Raw genomic sequence first — 19,909 nt, forward strand, 5'->3', positions numbered from 1 at the left:
AGGGAGACGCCCCCAGTTAGTTCCTTGGGCAGCTGAGGAGAGGGAGCCTGAAAAGGCCAGTTCCTATAGCCATACTGATGAATTTCTTGCATATCACCATAGAACCTCCACCTGACGATAGATGAAGAAAATGACAGAGCCCCACCTTGGAGCACCGGACTGAGCTCCCAAGGTCCTGATGAGGAGCAGAAGGAGAGAGAACATGAGAAAGAAAGTCAGGACCGTGAGGGAACCTCCAGCTGGCGACAGATGGGGAAGGTGACTGAGCCCCACATTGGAGCACTGGACTGAGCTCCCAAGGTCCCGATGAGGAGCAGAAGGAGCGAGAACATGAGGGAGAAAGTCAGGAACGAGAGGGGTGCGTTCACTCATGGAGACGGTGGGACAGAACTAATGGGAGATCACCAACTCCAGTTGGAATGGGACTGATGGATCATGCGACCAAACCCGTCTCTCTGAGTGTGGCCAACAGCGGGGGCTGACTGAGAAGCAAAGGACAATGGCTCTGGGCTCTGATTCTTCTTCATGGACGGGCTCTGTGGGAGCCTTCTCAGCTTGGTCGATCACCTTCCTGGACCTGGGGGGAGTTGGGAGGACCTTGGTCTTAGCATAGAGTGGGGAACCCTGATGGCTCCTTGGCCTTGAGAGGGAGGGAGGGGAGGTATGGGTGGAGGGGAGGGGAGGGAAGGGGGAGAAGGAGGGGAGAGAAAGGGGAGAAGGAGGGGAGGGAGGGGGGAGGAGGAGGGAAGGAGATGGTAATTTTTAAATATAAACAAAAAAAAAAAAAAAAAAAAAAAAAAAGGAACCTGGAAAAACAAAAAAAAAAAAAAAAAAAAAAAAAACTTGGCCCTTGAGAATAGCTAAAATGGGAACCATCCAGCAAAGGTAACTATTGCTTATTTGTGGTATAAAAGCGCCTGTGGTGAGAATGTGAAGCCGGAAGCACCCAAAACTCTCCACTGGGAACCCCAGCAGGACTTCCAAGTCATCCCTGCGGGATGCCGTAAGCACCCAATCAGATGTTTTATGCTCTGTGCTGTGTGCTGCTTCTCTCTATCAGCTACTTGCTGTGTTTTTCTTTTACTTTCGCTTGCTGTATACTTATAAACCCACTCATTCAAAACCAAAAGAAAGGCTCTCTGGACAAAATGCCAGGGGAAAGGACAAAAAGAGCTCCAGGTCTTTTGCCTCCAAAAGAGGCCTGTCTGGGACAGCATGAACAGACAGGAGCTGCAGCGCCAGCTGGTCACAGAGAACTCTGTAGTACCACCAGGCCCTCAGGTGCCTTGGACTTCCACAGGAAGACAGAGATGAAACTGGGAAATGGCTCAGTCAAGCAAACAGCTTACCACACAAGCGTGAAAGCTGAGTTTAATCCCCAAAACTCATCTAACCAAAGCTGGGCATAAGAGCAGACACCTAAAATCCAACGCAAGAGGAAAACAAACAGGCAGAGACCTGGAGCTCACTGCTCATCTGGCCTAGCTGAATTAGTAAGCTCCAGGTTCAGTGAGAGACTCTGTCTCAAAACATAAGGTAGAGAGGTCAAGAGAGGCCTCTGAGGCTCTAAAACAATGAACGGAAACTGTGAGTGCTATTGGTTGCCCACCAGAATTCCATGGTGAGCCACTGTTGCTAAAGACAGCACACACTGTGGAGACCAGAGAAGTCACACTAGAACTGAGCTGGAAGCTTCCTCTCTCCTAGCTAGTCCTTGGGGTGCTGCAAGGGACTGTGTAGGCTGTTAGGGAAGAACTGTTATCAACAGCCTTATCCAGCGTTAGAGCCTGTGCGCACAATAATAAGCAACCAAGCAAAATGGCCCAAAGGGTGCAACCATGGCAGGTATGTTACCAGGGTAACCAACTGCTTTCTGATTAGATTTGATGCTCATTCCAGAAGAGGAAACTCCCATCTGGTAGGTAGGGATGTCATGGAACCTAGTACAGAAACAACAGCTATTGTACATAAAGGATCTGTCAAGTTGCCTTCTAAAGAGCTGCATTTATGCCCACAGAATATACCGCTGTCAGCTGTAATAGAAGAAGCTTCTATCTGCAACAGTCAGCAGTGACTGCAGAGTCTCAGCTGACTGCACTATCCACGACACCACCACAGCGACCCCACAGCTGACCAACTACTGTGCGTGACAGAGATGCCCAGGGTGCTCCAGACAGGCCAGCGGCTAGCCCTGGAGACATGGTTCACCCGCTACTCACCTCCTTCTCCAACTCCACGTCAACCAGAGCTTCCTGCATCTTCTCCTGACGGCCCAGCTTCCTCTGCAGACCTTCCAGCTCTTCGGTGAGTAGCCCGTTGGTCTCCTTCACCTCCCTGTGAGGCCAGAACAGTCACGCCAACAGCCACACATGTTGGGGATGAACCCAAAGGACAGTGAGCCCAGGCGGCCAACTCCCAGCTAGGGCAGCAGGCTGCGCATGGGCCCTCACCTCAGATGAGTGTTTTCCTCACGCAGCCTCTTCAGCTCGCGCTCTATCTTGGGCAGACGCAGCAGCTCAGACTTCATGCTCTTCACCACGGCTGCATCTTGCTCTTGCAGGCACAGCTTCTGCTCCAGGTCCTGTGAGAGGCAAAAAGGAAAAAGGAGAGTAAGCAGCCAGGAAGCATGGCAAACAGAGCCTCGGTAAAACAGAGAGGCTAACCTGAAGGACACGCAGGCTTCCAGCTAGGAATGAATGACCTAGGGCAGGCAGAAGGTCTGGGACATTGAGATCATGAGGATCACTTCAAGGAGGAGAACATGGAGGTGCCAGGAGCTAGAGAGCTAACTCAGCCAGTAAGTACTTGCCACGCAGGAAGCATGAGGCCCTAACTCCGCTCAACCTACACAGTTTTAAAAAAAAAAGGCAGGTATGGTAACACAGGCCTTTAATTCCAGCACCTGGGAGGCAGAGGCAGGAGAATCTCTGTGAGTTCAAGGCCAACCTGGTCTACAAAAAGATTTCCAGGACTGCTAGGACTACATAGAAAGATTTGACTCAAAAATAAATAAATAAAAATTTTAGGGGCTGGAGAGATGGCTCAGTGGTTAACAGCACTGACTGCTCTTCCAGAGGTCCTGAGTTCAATTCCCAGCAACCACATAGTGGCTCACAACCATCTGTAATGAGATCTGGCGCCCTCTTCTGGCATGCGGGCATACATGGAGGCAGAATGTTGTATACATAATAAATAAATAAATAAAATCAAAAAAAATTTTAAACTGAAATTTGAAAAAAAAAAAAAAAGCTGGGAACAGTGGTACACAGTTGTAATTCTAAGCAGGGAGAGGCCAATGGAGAGTCTCAGTCCAATGACAGACCCTGTCTCCCACCACAAAAAAAAAGGAGGTGGGTGGGGAACAACATCCTGAGAGGAACAACACTGTCCTCAGCACCCATGTCAAGTTCATGACTGTCTGTAACTCCAGGCCCAGGGAAGGCATCATCTCTGGCCTCCCTGTGACAGCTGCACGCATGTACCCTCACACTCACATGCACATCCCCACAGAGATAGATACAAACACAGCTAATTTCTAACTAAATAAATCTTTTTCTCATCAAAGCCATGGGAGCCACAGAGGTCTTCTACCTTGTCCCGAGCATCTAGGAAGCCTTGCAGGCCTAGGCTGCTATGCTGCTCAGGGGCGCCCTCATCATCGCCTCTAGAGCAGCCCTGGACTCCACCTCAGGGCCAGCACACATACCGCTGTCCTTCTGCCTGTGCCTATCCACATCCTCTCCAGATGTGGGGCCCTCTGGTCCCCAACAGCAGACGCCTATGGCACTTCTGGCCTAAACGCAGCGCACAGCACACCTCCTGCCTGTGGTTGGCTTCTGCTGTACCAGTGGTGAACCTGCAACAGTTGCTTTTGTTCCCACTGTGTGACAGACCTTCTGACACTGCACTCGTACCCTGGCCCTCCACAAGGTAGCACTGGCATCTAGTGACAAGTCACTGAATAGGCTGTATATAAACCAGAATCAAATCAACTGAACAAACCTTCATAGAGCCCAGCTCCATCCAAGTGGTGGGCCAGAGTGACAGAGAGGACCAATTGGTCAACCTCTATGAACAAGGAAATAATGAGAGGTGGGCCAAGGGCTACAGAAGGAAACAGAACCAGGAAGAAGGTAACTAAGAAGGCAGGGAGTGGGGTCTAGAGAGAAGGCTCAGCAAAAAGAACACTTGCTGCTCTGCCAGAGAACCCATATTCAGTTCTCAGGACCCAGACAGGCAGCTCACAACGGCCCCTAGCTCCAGCTCCAGATCTCTTCTGGTCTCTGCAGATAACCCACACCCACACATATATAGAAATAAAAATAAATATTTAAGCAAGTAAATAAAAAAAGAGACAACAGAGCCAGGTTAAAAAAAAAAAAAAAGTAGCCAGAGATGCTGGAGAGATAGCTCAGTAGTTAAGAGCACTGACGGCTCTTCCAGAAGTCCTGAGTTCAATTCCCAGTAACCACATGATGCATGACGGTTCATAACAATCTATAATGAGATCTGGTGCCCTCTTCTGGCATGCAGGAATATATGCAGACAGAACACGATATACATAATAAATAAATCTTAAAAAAAAATGGTAGTCAGAGGCATAAGGAGCTAAGCCCACTCTCTACTTTGGAGCTGCCCATCCCCACCTACACACACACACACACACACACACACACACACAAAACAGAGGCAGCAGGGAGACAACTAAAGCAGCCCTCCTTCCTGGCACTGGATAATACCCTAAAAGCAACAGGAAGCCATGGAAGGAAGCTCAAGGCACCAGCTCTCCAGCAACACCCTCTAGAGTAGTGGTTCTACTTCCTTCCTCATGCAGTTCCTCATGTTGTGGTGACCCTCAACCACAGTATTACTTTTGTTGTTACTTCATAACTATAATCTTTCTACAATATAAATCTTTCTATAATATAAATATCTGTGCTTCCTGATGTCTTAGGAAACGCTGTGAAAGCGTCACTCACAACCCACAGGTTGAGAAGTCCTGCAATGGAGTAAAGGAGCCTGACCTTAAATCAGACAGCCCTGGCTTAGTGACCTAGCTCAACCATGCTCCGGCGTGAAAAAACTCCTTCTTGTAGTACAAGCTGGATTCAAACTTGTGATCTTCCCCTCTCAGCCTCTCTGGAGTCACAGATGTGTCCTGGCCCCACCTCTCTAAGCCTCAACTGCACAGTCCTCTGTGTTACCTCTTTCCATGGGTTTCTGGTGGGCCTTCATCAGTAGGTGCCAGCTTCCTTGATCACTCGCTGAGGCCTCCCTTGCCTGTCAGCACAGGACCTGGCATCCACAAAATAATCAGCCTGCACCCTCACGTGCCACTGAGCACGCCTCCATTCAGGAAGGTCTGTGACTGACAGGAGGGCTGGCCCTACCCCTGCTCAGTATAGGAAGCTGCCCAGGCCAACAGGAAACGCCTACCTTAATCTTCTGTTCCTGGTCAGCTCTTTCTTCTTGACTGGCCTGAAGTTCCTGGATCTTCTGATTTGCCTCCTGACATTTCCTATAAAAGAAAAGGAAAGTAGATGCAAGGCCAGTCCATGATGTCCCTCAGCCTGAGCCCCAGGATGAATGCAAACACACACACCTTATGCAGGGAGACCCCAAGTCCTGGGCCAGCCTCTGCACAGGCTCTAAGACTGGGACACTGATGAGGTTACAAGGGAGCCCAGGCTACCTGTGGCACTACCTAGTTCTCTGTCCACCACTCAGTCCATGGTGTCAGCCAGCCATGGTGCTGCTGCAGGCATCAGAGACCACCCGGGCCTGCCCATAGTAGGGGTAGAACATTCCTCAGGAAACACCTGCCTAGGGTAAGGGCCAGACCTGCAGGGCCAAATCCAAAGCCTCCTGACTACCACCTACTAACCACCATATCCGTGTCCACTGTGACCTAGAACTGCTTGCCCAGGCACAGTAACCCATGTCCTCAAAACCTAACTTAGCTGGGCTTTCCTCTGGAAGCCAGCTCCAAGAAGGCACTTCACCCCGGGAAGAAAAGAACTAAGTCGTACTCCCTTACTCTGAGGTTCACTCCCCAGTCCAGAGGCCTCACTGTGTGCCCTGCGTGGTCTGTGACACGGCTGTCTGGGGACTGACACAGGCTAGCCAAGCTCTCACCGCTGCTGCAGGTCCAGCTGCTCCTTCAGCTCCTGCTTCTCAGACTCCAGGCGCTTCACCTGCACCTTCTGGTCCATCGCACTTAACTGCATCTCAGAGACACGCCCCTTCAAGGAACTAATCCTCTGCAAGTGGAGAAAACTGGCTGCTCACTGGGGTCCTGTCTGCATGCAGACTAAGTACCCAGGCTTTGCTTTCACACACAGAGACAGAGGAGAAAGGAAGGGCAGGGCACCTCCCATGTTCTCCCCAGGGCAGAACAGAGGGAGCACACGGTGAATAGACAACACACCCTCTCACAAACATCCCGGCCAAAGGCCTGCTTGTGCTCTTCATCACTGACACAGACGTGGGTCACAGCCAGGTTCTGTAGGAAAGCTGGTCGCAGCCACATCTGACCCTCTGATGTCCATTAGCATCCATACAGAGTACCAACCACATCCAGCGCCCTGGACAATGAGTGTCCCACACCTCAGACCACTGCCACACTCTAAGCCTCCTTAAGGCCTGCATGCCAACATTCCAACAGAAGGCCACCCAGGATGGGAAAACCACAAGGTCCTGGCCAAGATGCAGGCTGTCATCAGAACTTTGTTTAAACAGAGTGCAGCAGTACAAGCCTGGTGTGCCAGCTACTCAGGAACTTGAGGAAAGTGAATTAAAAGTTTAAGCCCCTGACCAGGCGGAGGTGGTACACGCCTTTAATCCCAGCACTCGGGAGGCAGAGGCAGGTGGATCTCAGTGAGTTTGAGGCCAGCCTGGTCTACAAAGGAAGTTCCAGGACAGTAAGGGCTACATAGCAAAACCCTGTCTCAGAAAATTAAAAGAAAGAATAAAGAAAGAAAGGGAGAGAGATGTTTAAGCCCCTTGAGGCGTACAGAATAGGCTCAAAGCCAATCTGGGCACCTTAACAAGAACCTATCTCAAAGTAAAAAGTAAAAAGAGGGTAAAGCAGAGTGGCACACATTTTTAATCCTAGCACTTAGTAGGCAGAAGCAGACAAACTCTGTGAGTTCAAAGCCAGCCAAGGCTATATAGTAAGACCTTGTCTTAAAAAAAATAAATAAATAAAGTTGGCTTGGAGAAATGGCTCCGAGTTAAAAGCACTGGCTGTTCTTCCAGAAGTCCTGAGTTCAATTCCCAGCAACCACATGGTGGCTCACAACCATCTGTAATGAGATCTGGTGCCCTCTCCTGGTGTGCAGGCAGAACACAATATAGCTCAATAAAAATTTTTAAAAGATTTATTTAAAAAAATTAAAGTTGGAAATAGAGAAATAGCTCAGTGGTTAAGAATACATATTACTCTTTTAGAGGACAGTTTCCAGTATCCGTATCAGCTGACACAACAGCCTATACTACCAGCTGCAGGGGATCTAATACCTCTGGCCTCCAGACTCCATGGGCACCTACATGCACACACATAAATGTTGATAAAAATAATTTTCTTAATCGAGAGAGAGAGAGAGAGAGAGCAGAGATGTAGTACAATAGTAGAAAAACTAACTGAAATCTCCTACGGGGGGGAAGGGATATGGGGAATGCAGCTCAGTGGTGAGCACCAGCCTAGAATCCCCCAGTGAGGAGCTGATACGTGCTCCAGAGGGAGCACATGCCTAGAATCCCTACCATAAAAGCCCCTCAGGATGAAGCAAGCAACCTGGGTTAATGAAGCTAATAGAGACCCATAGTGCTTAGAAAAAGTGCAGTCTCAGAGCAAAGCCAGTAGGCCCTGACCAGCAGACTCACAGATGGACAGAAAGTACATGTGACAACATTGAATGTCTACCCAAAGAAACCTGCAGGAACCTCCACCCTTGCTCCACCCATACCTTCCCAGCAGATCTCTCCAGCTGCTTTCCTAGAAAGAGCAAGTTGGCCTAGTCACTCAGAGAAGCCAGCCCACTTAGAACTGCTACATGAATTAACATTTACAAACAGTGGCCTGAAGCCAACTGCGGAGAAATCTCACCAGAGTGGGCCCAAAAAAGACCGTGAGTGATGTTGGGTGGCCCTACATTGGAGTCCAAAGCTAGCTAGCACTCTCTCTCTCTCTCTCTCTCTTTCTCTCTCTCTCTCTCTCTCTATCTCTCTATCTATATATATATTTTATTCTCCCCAAGCAACAGCTGTATAATATATGTGTGTGTGTGTGTGTGTGTATATATATATACACATATATATATATATTTATCTATCTATCTATCTATCTATCTATCTATCTATCTATCTATCTATCTCTAAGTAGCACCCTCTAGAACAGTCCACAAGATTTGTTTCCCTGTACCTGACAGGCCATTAGGATTTATATCTATGTCCTATGGGAAGCTGGCTAGGGGAACCCCACATCACAGCAGCCTACACCTTATCACAACACACAAACTATGACAGTATTAAGAACATGTCCAGAAACAGTGCAATGGCACTCGCCTGTATTACTAGCTGGGGAGAGGTGGAGGCAGGGGGATCAGAAGTCAAGGTCATTGCTACCTAATGCTATTCTCCCCAGGCAACAGCTGCTATCTTCTTGACTTCAGTTGCTTGCAAAAGATGATCACACTGGGCTTGCTGATTGTAGACTGTGTGTCACAGAAGGGATGTGGAGGGTGACTGGCGCCATCTGAAGTATCCAGCCATTGCAGCCACTTTTCTCACCCACTCAATTCTGTACTAATTTGCATGTGGCCAGGGGCCTTGGGGAGGGGCTAGAATACAGAGGCTGGGAAGGATTAAAGGAAGAAGGAGCCATCTACACAGCTGTGGGGAAGCCATCATCCATACTGGGTGCAGACTTCACAGTTTCCTGTCAGTAGCCTGCCACCCACGCTCTATGGAAGCATAAATTCATTTGTTCCCCAAGAGTAACTCCATTATCTTTGGTGCATAGCTAGTTTGAAACCAGCTGGAAATACATAAATCCTTGTCTAAAAAAGAAAAAGAAAAAAAAAACACCCGAAACGAGGGCTGATGTGGCAGCTCAGCAGGGAAAGCTTGCCACTCAGAAAGGACTCTCATAAGAAAGGAGAGAAGCCAACTCCAGAGATGATTTCTAACCTCCAGAGATGCACCCATACACATGTCACACTAGTAAGAATAAAGTTCACCCAGGCAGTGGTGGTCATGCCTTTAATCACAGCACTCGGGGACAGAGGCAGGTGGATCTCTGTGAGTTTGAGGCCAGTCTCATCTACAGAGCAGGTTCCAGGTCAGGCTCCAAAAGCTACAGAGAAACCCTGTCTCAAAAAACCAAAAAAAAAAAAAAAAAAAAAAAAAAAAGGAGAAAGTTCAAAAAATTAAAACAAAAAAGAACATGTTCAAACCAGACAACAGTGCCCACATCTTTAATCCTAGCACTTGAGAGCCTGAGGCTGGAGGCAAGCAAGTTTGAGGCTGAGTTAGACAGTAAGTCTGCGGACAGGCTGGGCTACACAGTGAGACCCTGTCTCAAAAACAAACAAGCAAAATTCAGGGGGCTGGAGATTTGACTCATGGGTTAAATGCACTGCCCACTTTTCCAGAAGACCTGGGTCCATTTCCCAGCACCCACAGTGGCCTGCAACTGTCTATAACTCCAGGGCACCTGATGGCCTCTTCTGGCCTATCTGAGTGTACTCAGATACAAGCAAGCAAAACTCTCATACACAAAAAATAACACATAAAATAAAATCTTTTTTATCAGGAAACTAGAGAGATGATCCCGTTAGGAGGGGGCTTGCTGCACACAAGTGTTAGGTGTGCTTGCGATTTTATGTCTGCTTGACAAAAGGTACAGTCATTCCAGAGGAGGGAGCATCAACTCAGAAAATACTTCTGCCAGACTGACCAGTGAGCAAGCCTATGGAGCTTCTTACTGATTGGTGATTGATGTGGGACGGCCCAGCTCACTTGGGGTGGTGCTGCCCCACGAGGGTGGTCCTGGGTGCTGTAAGGCAGACTGAATAAGCCATGAGGAGCAAGCCAGTAGGCAGAGTTCCTCCATGGCCTCTGCTTCAGATCCTGCCTCCAGTTCCTGTCTTGAGTTCTTGCCCTGCCTTCTCTGCATGACGGACTAACTGCAGGCTGAAAAGCGCTCTTGCCTCCCCAAGTTGTTTTTGGTCATGGCGTGTTGTCACAGTAACAGAAACCCTACCTAGGACACTAGGTGTGGTACCACACACCTGCAGTCCAGTGCTAAGGAGACAGAGACCCCTGGAATTTGCTGGCCAGCCCATCAGGCCAGGAGACAGTTCCGGGTCTACTAAAGGACCCCGTGTCACAAAATAAGGTGACCGACAAAGAACCTCAATAGCAACCTCATGGCCTTCACATGTGCACAAGGTGTGTGCACCTACATACAACATCATCTCACAGTGAATGCCACCTTTTAGATGTCTCTCTGACTCAGTAATGCACACAAGATATCGAGTGCTACGACAGGGACAGCCTGCCCTAATGAAGGACAAATATCACGGGGGAGGGGACGCATCAGCAAGTGCACAGATGAATGGCAGAACAGCAGGGCGAGGGTGGGGAGGTGATAAATCAGGGCACGTGACTGAACACTGCAGTGGAGGGCCTGTGACTCTGGGCTGTGGGTCTGGAAAGGCTTCCCAGAGGAGGGACCACTGACCCTCTTCTACTCTTCACTGAGGTGTGCAAGGGCCTCCTCTACCACACAGGGGCCAAGGACCTGGGCCAGGTCTCTGTGAAACAAGAGCCCACTCGTCTGGAAACAGATCACGGCTCCTCTCCTGCCAAGACTTGCTTCGGAAGACAGATGCGCCAACAACCTTAACATGCTCCCTGGCGCTGCAGAGGCAAAAATAACCGGCAGCCCGCTCCGAGGATCTATCAAGTGGAGAAGGTGCGGGCACGGAATACCAATGATGCCAGGCGGCTGGCCCCTGGAGCTCTCAGCTGTTCCCTTCTGGCACCTGTGATCTTGAACACAGGGACGGGAGGCCTGGGGGGGTGTCCAACTCCCTCCATACCCACACTCAGGCAACCTCCAAAACAGACTAGCAGCAGCTTCACTGGACTGCGCCGCACCTGCACCCTGGTTCAAAGGCAATCTCTGATGCTAACAGAACTCGCTTCTAATCAAAGACATGCAAATTCACAGGCACCTACTTACAATGTCTGGGGAAAAAGGAAACAGAACTTCCAGAACATTCCCTATCCATGACAGACAAGATGATAGCAACACCAATACTTCACAGTTGCTGTGAACACAGCCCAGCAAGTGTCGGCAGCAGCCAGAGTTCCGCAGAGGGTAGTTTGCCCAAACAAAGCAATGTTTGGGAAGCCAATGGGTTCACACAGGAAGCCATGTACTGCACAGATAGGAGAACACAAAAACAGTGGACTGGCCAACTCTTGCATTCACATTATAAAGAGCAAATTCAGAAATGTAAGGCAGTTCATCCCAGGATTACAGAGATTGGAGCAGGAGGATTGTCTCAAGTTCGAAGTCAGCCTGGGTTACAAAGTGAGGCCTTGCCCAAAACAGAAAAAAAGACCTATATTAAACATTCTCACTGGCCCTGTAGAATGGAAAAATTGGTGTTTGTACTGTGATTACAACCCCCCAAATGCAGTCACTCATGATATGTATATTTAAAACAAAGGTCATGTGGAGAGACAGCTCAGTCAGTGACACGTTTATCACGTAAGCACAAGGGCCTGAGCTCCACCCCCAGCACGAGGCTGGAGGTGCTCAGAATCCCAGGACCAGGGAGACAGAGACAAGTGCCTAGCTCCTATAGTTCACTGGCCTGCCAGTCTAGCCTAATCAGTGAGTCTCAGGTCAGAGAGAAATCCTGTCCCAAAATACAGTGTCAGATGGAGGGATGCTGGAGAGACAGCTCAGCGATTAAAGTGCCTGGGCTGCCATGCAGAGGAAGCTCACAGCTGCTTTTTCACTGGGGTTCCAGAGGATCTGATGCCCTCTTCTGGTCTTCATGGGCACCTGCACTAATGTGCACATATCTATATGCTTATGCATAATTAAAGAGAAACCTTTGAAATAAAAACAAGGTGAACAGCACCTGAGGAAGAACAGCCAAGGCTGGTCTCCGGCCTCCACAGACATGCATACACACATGTGGCCACCCACATGTGTGTGTGTGTGTTCACACACAAACAGATAAAAATAAAATGAAGATGACTTGCTGTCACCACGGTATTCATTCTTTTGTCTTAGAAAACAACCACCTGTACCAGGGCGAGTCTCGGTCTCAGGCGCGGCCTACGCTCACCTCCCTGGCTGCAGCTAGGTCATCCTCCAGTTCCCGAAGCTGCTGGTTAGTAGCATCCAGGTTCTGCTTGCACAGCCTGTGGCACTCCAGCTGCTCCCGCATCTTCTCTTCCGCCGCAGCCTCACGCTCCTGGAGTTGTCGAATGCGTGCCAGGAGCTCCTGGTTACGATCTACCTCACGCTGTGGAGAAGGAAGAGCTTGGTCAGGGAGTGTGGTACACAGAGGAGCTAGGCAGGCCTATCAGCCACAAAAGGACAGAAACAGGACAGGACGAGAGACCTGGATGCCAGGGCTCCCGGTGCGGCAGCATGATGCTCCCACTCTGAGAGGCAATTGGCATGGACCACACTCCACACTCGTCACACCATCTGCTCACCGCCACCCTCCTTGCAAGAGGAGATAAAGCATAGAAAATCTACAATTCAGACTTGACCTTGGAATGAAGCGGAGCTTCTGCAGCGCCAGCAGATCTTGTCTGGCCATGCTCAGGCTGTCATTAAAATGCGTTGAGACTCCCCACGGAGAAGACGACTACAGCAAGGAGGGGACACGGATGGCGGCCTGCAGGCAGGGCCACTACTGCCCCAGGTGTCCATCACACACACCTTTGGGGCCACCACACGAATCTCCAGGGGAGCCAGAGAGGTGGGGACAGTACTGAAGTTCAGTCACACACACTCTGACTACCATCACGGGGACGTGAGGCTTATGTCAGCCTTGGGCCTCTCCAGCTGAGCCTGGGGAAGGATGCTGAGAATGGTCACTCTGCCCTCAGCAGAAGCCACCCACCCAAGCTCCTACTCAGAGCCACCAAGAACTTCAGGAGGCAGTACTACTCAATGAAGACAGATATCGCTTGTGTCAAAAACAGAGCTCCAACCCCTAACCAAGAAAGGCTCAACACACAAACACACACACACACACACACAGAGTGCTGCAGCCCCTAGGGAGAAGGAAGGCTGAACCACACCTTGAAGTGTGGTTCACACCAAGGGAACAGTAACTTAATATTACAGCCTCAAAACAGGAGGAAGACCCTTCTGCAAGTCCCGGAGGCCTACTCTGTGAAGCTCTGTGACTGAGGGACAGGAGGGAAGGAGGGAGAAGAGGGAAAGATGGATCACAGCACCACCAGAGCCAGGAGCAGTCCACTGGCACTGCCAGCCCAATACAGACAGGTCCTCGGACCTTCAGTCTCACTCCCTGGTAGCTATTTTCGGAGGGGCGCCTGACTTGTCTTATCTGCCCACCATCAAATGAGCAGTCCCAGAAAAGCCACTGTAGATGTCAAGACTCCAGAGGACAGTCTGACAACTCCAAGACCTCACCCCTTAGAGTGTTTCTGAGCAGGACAGAAGAACAGGCCTCTGAGAAGGCAGCTGGTAGTCAGAAGAGCCAGGACCTCGCTTTGCCACCACTGCTGCCCTCTGTCTCCCCAAGAGGGGCCTTCCAGACCCAATCGCCAGCCCTCACTAATGTCCCCATGCCCGTGAGACTGCATGAACCCTGAACACCAGAGATCTATGGCGGCAGACAGGCTCTGCTCTTGAGAGATATGCCCAAGAGGCAGGACCAGGCCACCAGCACAGGACATGGTCTGGGTAGGACAGATCTTCCTGTTGTGGTTAAGACTTAGAACGGCCTAGAAGACACACCTTAAGGGATCTATGAAGATGCTCCCTCAGAGGCTGACCTAAGGAAGGAGAACCCACCCTGAAACAGGCAGTTTGATCCAAGTCTGGGGTCTCAGACTGAATACAAAGGAGAACACGGAGCACCACCATCCACCTCTCTGCTTCCTGACCGGGTGTGACGTGACCAGCACCCTGCTGCCCCTGCTGCCACGCCTACCTGCCATGTTGGACTGTGCACCCTTGAACTGTGAAGCAAAATAAACTCTCCCTTCCTTAAGCTGTTTTTGTCTGGTATTCTGTCACAGCAGCAAGGAAAGTAACCAACACAGGAGCCTACCAAGGGGACTTCGGTCTTAACTGCCAAGCCAGGACAGCACACCACAACCGGCACTCTATATGCCAGACTTAAACCCACCCAACGAGCACCACCCCAGGGAAGATGCCAGCCATTCTCACAAGGGAAAAAAAAAAAAACTGTGATGGGCACATCAGACCAGAACAGGGCAGATGGCCATCACAGGGAAGGGAGGACCACACGGACTCTGAGTTCTGATGCATGACCTAAGTCACGGTGGCACTTCCATTCTGATCAGAGTCCTAGAACATCCCAGCCAAGCTGGTAATAAAACTGAAGCAGGGGAGTAGGGCCCGGTCAGGAGTGTTTGCTTTGCAAGCCTGAGGACCTCAGTTCCATCCCCAGAACCCACATAAAAAGTCAAGAGTAAGCCGGGCGGTGGTGGCGCACGCCTTTAATCCCAGCACTCGGGAGGCAGAGGCAGGTGGATCTCTGTGAGTTCGAGGCCAGCCTGGTCTACAAGAGCTAGTTCCAGGACAGGCTCTAAAAAAGCTGCAGAGAAACCCTGTCTCGAAAAACCAAAAAAAGAAAAAAAAAAAAAAAAAAGTCAAGAGTATAAGGGGACACACTTTTAGTCTTAGCTGTAGGAAGGCAGAAAAAGGAGGATCCCCGAGGCCAACTGGCCTATGAGAAAATCTATCTCAAAGGAGGTGGGTGGCATTCCTAAAGATGACACTAAGGTCACCTTATTGCCGTTGCATGCATGTGCACCCACACCCACACAAACACAAATAGTCAATTACAGTTTCCTGCACTGCACATGCCCCAAGTCACTGGGCTGCACTTCCCCACATGCCCACCCCCATGCCAGGGCACTTTCATGAAGTGGTAAGACACTACACAGACCCCAAGACTCCCTGAAACCCTGCAACCTCTTGAGCCTATCACCCTATCCTACCCCTACCCAAGCACCCACTATTTCTTCCAGATCTGCACTGCAATTCTTCTGGAGAAAAGAGGAAATAGAGGCCAGTCAGGGACAGGTCTGCCCAGAACACAGGGTCACCGAGCAACAGCCACAGCCAACAGCCCCCTCTATGGTCATCCCCACATCAGGATGCCCTTCTCCAACCTGCTAGCATCAGGTGGCCCTGCCAGCTGGGTCCCGGTTTGGTACAGCCTGACAAGTGAACGGAGCCCTCTGCCCCTGGGACTGGCTGGACCCACCTCGTAGTTCCTGGCGCTGGTGTTGGCAGCTCGCTCCAGCTCCACTCGAGCCCTCTTGTGGCTCAGCTCCATCTGCATCTTCTCCCGCTCCACTTGGATGAGGTAAGACTTCGAGCGGATCTGCTGTGCTCTTTCCTCCAGCTGAGCAGTTGATACCAAAGAGAAAAAAGAAGGCTCAGCAGTCATGTCAAACAAGGCAGGTGGCAACCTGCAAAGCCAGCACTGAGGACAAGCAGGCTGAGGCAAGAGTACGGGTACATAGCAAGATCCTGCATCAAAAATTAACAAAGGAAAGACGGAGGGGAGGGGAGGGCTGAACTCTGCATACTGCCCCAGCAAAGCACTGTCTTAAGTCTGAGTTTCTATTTGGAAATGAGTGGGAGGTAGCAAGAAAGATTAAACAGGAAAGGGCCTTGGGTCAGCTCAACAGCTCTTGTTATGAGCTAACTGTCAACCTGAAAGGACCTATTGCAACCTGGAAGATGGGCCTCTGGGCATGTCCGCGGAGGAGTATCTAGAGCTGAAGTGGGAAGACCTGCCCACTGTGGGTGGCACCATTCCCTGGGGTCCTGGACCGGGTAAGAGGAGAAAAGGCTGAGCAGCAGCTTGCGTTCACCTCTGTCTGCTTCCTGGTGTGGGGTGATGTGACTGCTGCTTTAAGCTCCAGCTGCCTTGACTCCCCACCCTTCAGCTTCAACAAAATCAACCCTTTCTTCCTTAAGCTGCTTTTGTCAGGACATTTTATCAGAGCATCAGGAAAAAAAAAGACTAAGACACCGACCGCATGAGCCTGAGGACCTGAGTTCAGATCCTGAGCACCCACATACAAGAAAAAAGCCATAGGCTAGAAATGGTGGCACACGCCTTTAATCTCAGCACCTGGGAGACAGAGGCAGGCGGAGCTCTGTGAGTTCTAGCATAGCTCTATAAGAGAGACCCTGTCTCTAAAAACAAACCAAAGAAATAAAGCAAAAGCAAGGTGCAGCTGTGAGCATCTGTAACCCAGCACTAGAAAGGCAGAGGCAGAAGATTCCCCGGGGCCACGCCAGCCCTGTCAAACCAGCAAGCTCCAGGTGCAGTGAAAGGCCCCATCTCAAAATAAAAAAGTAGACAGCAGTTGAGGAAGACATCCAGCCTCAACCCCTAGCCTCCGTATACACGTATACATGTGTGTCCACACAAAGAGCAGGCAGAGGAAAACGGATGGATTTCAAAGTGACACCGTGTGAGCTTGTTTGCAGAGAGAGGATGCATTTGTTTTTCTACAGCTAACAAGATACCACAAACATGGTATATCATGGTATATCAGTGTAAGCTAGGCATCTGGACGCCAGGGGCTCAATCCTCATCTCCAAGGCTAAATTCTAGCCAGTCAGGAGTTGTGCTGTCTGGAGCTCGAGGTCCTTGGAGAGTTCACAGACTGAGGACAGAGCTCCACCGTCCTGCTGAGTTGTCAACCTGGAATGATGTTGTCCCTGGAACCTGCCCATGTCCCTCTCCCTGTGATCTCTCTCTTTCTCCTACTTTGATTTTGAGGTTTAGATATCTCTCTCTCTCTCATCCTCTCTCTCTCTCCGACTTCTCTCTCTCCTCTCTCTCCTCTCTCTCTCTCTCTTGCTCTCTCTCTTCCCTCTCCTCTCTGTCTCTCTGTCTCTGTCTCTCCTCTCTTCCCTCTCCTCTCTCTCCACTCTTCTCTCTTTCCGCTCTCGTCGCTGTCTCTCTCTCTCTTCTCTCTGTCTCTCTGTCTCTCTCGTCTCTCCTCTCCCAATCTTCTCGCTCTCTCTCTCCAGTGCTGAGGATGGAGCCCAAAACCTGTCTCACACATATCAGACAAGCACTACCACTGAGCCACTCCAGCCTGCAGTAGCTATACCAAGTTGCCGAAGCTGTGCCACTCTCAGCTGACTGGCTGCTGGTTTGTTACAAAGGCTTAGGCAGCACAGCTTGGGCTGGCCTCAAACTTGTTCTGTAGTCATGGCCTTGGACTTCTAATGTCCTGTCTCTGTCCCCTGCATAGACGGGTGTTAGGCATGCGCCACCACACTGTGATTAACTTTGGGTTTTCATTTTTTTTGAGGCAGGGTTTCACCCTGTAGTCCTGGCAGGCCTGGGACTTGCTGGGATCCTCCTGCCTCAATTCCCAAATTCTAGGATTACAGGCTGCATCTCCAAGCCTGAGAACTTTGCAATGAGTCCATCCCAGGGACTCCCCTGATCACCACGGGCTGGAGACCTTAAATACATCTGCACAGCCACAGCACATGGCTAATGCCTGGACAACCAGAAGATACACAGGGAGTGTCTACCAGGAGTCCAGAATTGGGAAACCAAAGAAGCTGAACCACCAGAGGGGTGATTAAGCCAGGTCTCCAAGAGACCCAGAGGAAGTGTCATGTACTGTCATGAAGTCACACTGTCTTCATGAGGCCTTATTGCTCTACTTCACAGCACACCCTGGGTGCTCAAAGAACCTGGGGTGACCCACTTACTGAACCAACATTCCATCTAGACAACACTCTTGAGGTACTCATACACACTTTAACTCAGAACCTCAGACTAGGGCAGTGGCTCTCCACAGAGGGCAAAGTAGCCCCTAGGGAACATTTGGTACTGTATAGAGACATTCCAATTGCCACAAAGGGTTAGAGGTGTGTGCACAACTGACACCTAGTGGGTAGAAGCCAGAGATTATGCTATATATCGCACACACCAAGGAACTATCCAAACTGCCAGCACAAGTCACCTTCTGTGGTACATGCCTTTATTCCCAGTACTTGGGGAGCAAAGAGGGGCAGATCTCAGTGTGTTCAAAGCCAGCCTGGTCTGCATAGTAAGTTCCAGGACAGCTAGGACTACACAGTGAGACCCTGTCTCAAAAATTAAATAACATATGTTAAATAATTAATAATAATTAAATAATATATTATATGAATAATATATATAATCACCCAGTAGGAGATGACTCAATTGAAAAAGGACACATCTCCCAAGTGTGAGAACCTGGGTTCAGTCCTCTGAACCCACATCAAAAGCACCTACCCAGGGGGTGACCAAGGCAGCCTCTACCTAGCAGGGCTCAGGACAGACCCTGTTCTCCAGCTACGGCTCAAGATGATAAATGCCTAGAAATGTCTGTAGCCTAGCTCATGCCGACCCACCCACTACCCAAAGCTTGAGCTGGCCCCACCAGGCCAGAAAGCCCCACGAAGCAGGCCACTCACCTGCATGTTCTTCTCATACTGCAGCTGCAGGGACCCTGGGGCAGAGGTGGACACGTCCAGGCCTGAACCTCCCTCCACTCGCTGAGAAATGAAGCTGTTCAGAGACCTCAAGGTGGACAGGACTGTGGTGTTCTCCCCCAGGTCTTCCATGGTCACGCTCCTTCCAGAAGACAAAGCAAAAGTCAGAGCCAGCCTTCCTATAATGCTGTCTGTTGGCACAGCCCGCTCCCCTAGGACCATTGTGGAGTCAACCACCATGTTTTCAACGTTAACCTGGAGCCAATACTGCCAATGCTGTGGAAAGAAAATGAGGCACAAAAGCAATGCCACACAGTATGTTTGTATCAGCAGCTAGAGGCCAGAGGGTCAGCTACATGAGCAGGAGGCTAGCTTGAGCAACATGAGACTCCGCTTTGAAGAAAGAAAGGAAAAAAAAGGAACCAGGTATGGTGCATAGTCATTAATCTACTCATTCACTAAGACAGAAGTAGGCAGATCTCTGAGTTCAGGGCCAGCCTGATATACACAAGTTCCAGCTCTGTTAGGTCTACATAGAGAGACCCTATCTCCCAAAAAGGGGCGAGGTGGTAAAAGAGGGCTCAGTGTTTAAGAATGTTTACTGCTCTTGCAGAAGACCCATGTTCAGCTCCCAGCACGCACATCAGGCTGATAACTGCCTGTAATTCCAGTTCCAGGGCATCCAGTGTCCTCTTCTGGCCTCCCTAAGCACTGCACTCATGCACAGACACATGCACAATTTGAAAAAAAAATAAACTTAAAAACAGGGAAAGTGAGATGGCTCAGTGGGTAAAGGCAGTAGCAACCAACACTCGATAACCTGAGCTCTGTGCCCTGAGCCCACAGAAGGGCAGCGCCATGGTTCTTCACTCACAATGTGCCTGAAGTAGAAAGACATGGTGTGAATCCCCAGAAACCTGGACATGGTGGCCAGTATCTGTAATCCCAGCACTCCTACTGCAAAATGTGAGACGAGACAAAAGCATCCTCCAGTGCTCACACCACACACACACACACACACACACCACAGATTGCAAAACGTCATGGCACAACCCCAAGCCACCACCTGAGGGCTCATCTGCACACCAGACAGGCAGATAGACATTCAGCTCCTGGGAGGAGGTGCTCAGAGGTCCAGGGACA

The 19,909-nt window shown here is 50.1% G+C and overlaps 1 protein-coding gene across 1 annotated transcript in view; it reads right to left on the reverse strand.

Annotated features, from left to right (window-relative positions):
- Mad1l1 (mitotic arrest deficient 1 like 1) overlaps window positions 1-19,909 on the reverse strand; it is a 317,149-nt gene that overhangs the window by 292,125 nt on the left and 5,115 nt on the right. The window contains exons 2-8 of the mRNA XM_038345544.1: window positions 18,749-18,908; window positions 15,528-15,668; window positions 12,372-12,551; window positions 6,136-6,260; window positions 5,437-5,518; window positions 2,451-2,581; window positions 2,220-2,334 (exon numbers count right to left, since the gene is read on the reverse strand). Coding sequence (XP_038201472.1) covers window positions 2,220-2,334; window positions 2,451-2,581; window positions 5,437-5,518; window positions 6,136-6,260; window positions 12,372-12,551; window positions 15,528-15,668; window positions 18,749-18,898 — 924 coding nt within the window. The 5' untranslated portion in view covers window positions 18,899-18,908. The remainder of the gene's footprint in view (window positions 1-2,219; window positions 2,335-2,450; window positions 2,582-5,436; window positions 5,519-6,135; window positions 6,261-12,371; window positions 12,552-15,527; window positions 15,669-18,748; window positions 18,909-19,909) is intronic.

The sequence above is a fragment of the Arvicola amphibius genome, chromosome 10 (genome assembly GCF_903992535.2).
Source record: "Arvicola amphibius chromosome 10, mArvAmp1.2, whole genome shotgun sequence".
In the NCBI taxonomy this organism is placed as follows: Eukaryota; Metazoa; Chordata; class Mammalia; order Rodentia; family Cricetidae; genus Arvicola; species Arvicola amphibius.